Raw genomic sequence first — 2,709 nt, 5'->3', positions numbered from 1 at the left:
TGGAGGACAACTGGTTCATTCTTGCCTGTTTCTTGGGGAAACCATATTAAATCCAAAATGTATTGACGATATTTATTCAATATCCAATAGACTTTGAAAAAAATGTGGCATCCCATTAGTTGACAACCAACTAGACGTTCAACCCACGATTCTGAAGTTTCAGTCCAATAAATGCTAAACTTCAATCACTACGTTTAAAATTTCTCGGAAACTGGGGTCTCAAAATGATCTCCAAGTTTCCAAGTTGTAAATCCGACCTAACCCTGATGTCCAATTTACCTAACCCTAACCCATGTCCAAAAATGACTAGGAAACTTGTATTTACCACAGCATGTGAAGGCACCATAAACACTAGGACTATATCAAAGGACAAGTATCAATACGATCTATTGATTAATATCTGGGTTAGTAAAACCAACATGGCAAACAGCATAAAATAAGGAGGTAGCTCTCACCGGTGGTGTTTTTTGGGAGGTGGCGGAGGCGGTGCAGGATCCCGACTGGTGTTGGGTTCACTGGAGTGAATGAGAGGAGACAGGCTCGAGAGCAAGCTCTCATTGGCTCTGCTGTCCTCCGCCTGCAAATGACTGGTGCTTTTGTTGGCGGTGCCTGGCATCGCACTGCTCTCGCTCGTCCATTCTCTGGACTCAATGCAAGGAACAGCAGGACCATTGATGGAGTCGCCCGGCCCACTAGAAGAGCCCGATCTCTTGGCCGTCCCCTCAGACTCGACCTCCTCTTCCACCTCATCAATACAGCCCTCCAGACTCCTGGCGCTGTGGGACTTGTGTCTCCACTCCGGGACGGCGTGAGTTGGAGCACTGGCATGCACTTGTGAGGTCACTTGATTTGGAGGAAGAACCACGTGAAAGCTGAGCTCGGGTAACGGTACTAGGGAGAGACTAGAGGTACCAAGTCTTGGTGGACGAGTGCTGATCTTAGGGGGAACTGGGGGACTCGATTGAGGCTTGGGTTGGGTTGTTTCAATGGCATCAGGAGCATTTGGCCAAGTGAACGCTGGGCTTGATGGGTCCTTGGGCGTGGTTGGGCTGAAGTGGGTCCATTGGGTGCTTACGGCAGAATCCGGACTGCTCAAGTAGAACGTCCGGTTGTTTTCCTCAGTATGGGCGGCCATGACTGTAATAGTCGCTCTTTGATTGTCGCTTACGTTGACCTCGGTTTCAGACTCGGAGGACTGCGGAGCCTTCCCATCACACTGAGCATTGAGTCGTCTTTTCCTCTTGGTGCTCTCAGCATAGATCGGCTCACTTTCCTCAAGCCCGTTTAGTGGAATGCTAGTGGAACCTGGAGACTTCTGAGGGCTCCGGAGTCCTGGTAACGAATCCACGCTGCTCCGATTGGAACACGAGTCCGACAGGCTTTTGTGGAAGGAGTCTGGAGTCATTGGAGATGGTGAAGTACCTGGCGTCTCATTGGACGATCCATTAACCACATTCCCTGGTGCGGTTCTGGCTTGCCTTTCCTCTACGGATGCCCTTAGAGGACTTGTAACTCCATCACTGTTTCCAGTCCCGTTGTGAAGACATAGATCTCCATTGGCGTAAGTGCTCTTGACCGCTTTGGTCATCTGTCTATAGGAGCCACTGTTCCCATTCTCTTTCAGACTGTGGGGAACACAGCCATCTTCCTGACTCATAATTATATTGCTGATAATCATGCAGTCCTTGGATAATCCAGTGGGAGAACAAATGTTTGCGGAGAACTTCTTTCCAGAGATGCCGTTTTGTATTACGGTTTCTCTAAGAGATTTATTACATCCATTGCTATCGATGTACAGAGGAGCCAAATCCAGAGCTTTCTTCAGTCCTACAGAGGTCATCTGGTTGTTCTAAGATAGAGAAGTAATAAATAAGTTTGGGAAAAATTCAAACTCTTGATCACTGTGTTTATAATAAAAAAAGCTTATAATAAAAACACTTTATAACTCATCAATGTAAGAAACACACCTTGAGATCATGACATCAAAACGTAAACAAACAAGCACACTGAATAAACAGGTAAAATTTCACAGGCATGTCTAGACAATGCGTTGAATGAACTGACAATTATTCACGAGTACAAATAACCAATCAATCATCTTATTTGACTCCACAGACACTTTATGTGACTAACTGTGTCCGTGTGTGTTTGCTTTGTAGTCAGCCACAGAAATGATTCAATGCCCTTGGCGGTGATCTAATTATCTTTGTTTAAACAGCCTGAATGTGTCCATATCACTGCCTTCCTGTACAGTGTGCATACAGCTGAATGGCAGTCTGTTATCTTGCGTTTACAAAGACATTCCAGTCTACACCCATGTAGTGGAGAATGTTGACCAAACCCCACCCACCTGAACCCACCTTGGAGATATCATTGACTTTCACCATAACAAGAGTTTAAAGGAACAGTTCACCCAAAAAATGAAAATCTGCTGAAAATGTGCTCACTTTCAGGCCATCCAAGATTAGGATGAGTTTGTTTCTTCATCAGATTTGGAGAAATGTAGCACTGCATCAGTGTCTCAGCAATGGATGCTCTGCAGTGAATGGGTGCCGTCAGAATGAGAGTCCAAACAGCTGATAAAAACATCACAATAATCCACAAGTAATCCACAGCACTCCAGTCCATCAGTTAACATCTGGAGAAGTCCTTAATAACGCTTCCTCCAGCGAAAAAGTGCATCTCCTGTTGTCTCTCACGTCAAAATCC

At 45.7% G+C, this 2,709-nt stretch overlaps 1 protein-coding gene across 2 annotated transcripts in view; it reads right to left on the bottom strand.

The window, feature by feature from the left end:
• Positions 1 to 407: 407 nt before the first annotated feature.
• Positions 408 to 2,709, bottom strand: part of LOC107736836 (tyrosine-protein kinase SgK223-like) — an 8,167-nt gene continuing 5,865 nt past the window's right edge. For both annotated transcript variants that reach the window (XM_016548189.1, XM_016548198.1), the window contains exon 3: positions 408 to 1,849. In XM_016548189.1, the coding sequence (XP_016403675.1) occupies positions 452 to 1,849 (1,398 nt within the window). In that variant the 3' untranslated portion in view covers positions 408 to 451. The remainder of the gene's footprint in view (positions 1,850 to 2,709) is intronic.

Source organism: Sinocyclocheilus rhinocerous, unplaced genomic scaffold (genome assembly GCF_001515625.1).
Source record: "Sinocyclocheilus rhinocerous isolate Xijiao unplaced genomic scaffold, SAMN03320098_v1.1 scaffold2868, whole genome shotgun sequence".
Classification (NCBI taxonomy): domain Eukaryota; kingdom Metazoa; phylum Chordata; class Actinopteri; order Cypriniformes; family Cyprinidae; genus Sinocyclocheilus; species Sinocyclocheilus rhinocerous.
This window is presented reverse-complemented; position numbering and strand designations above follow the sequence as displayed.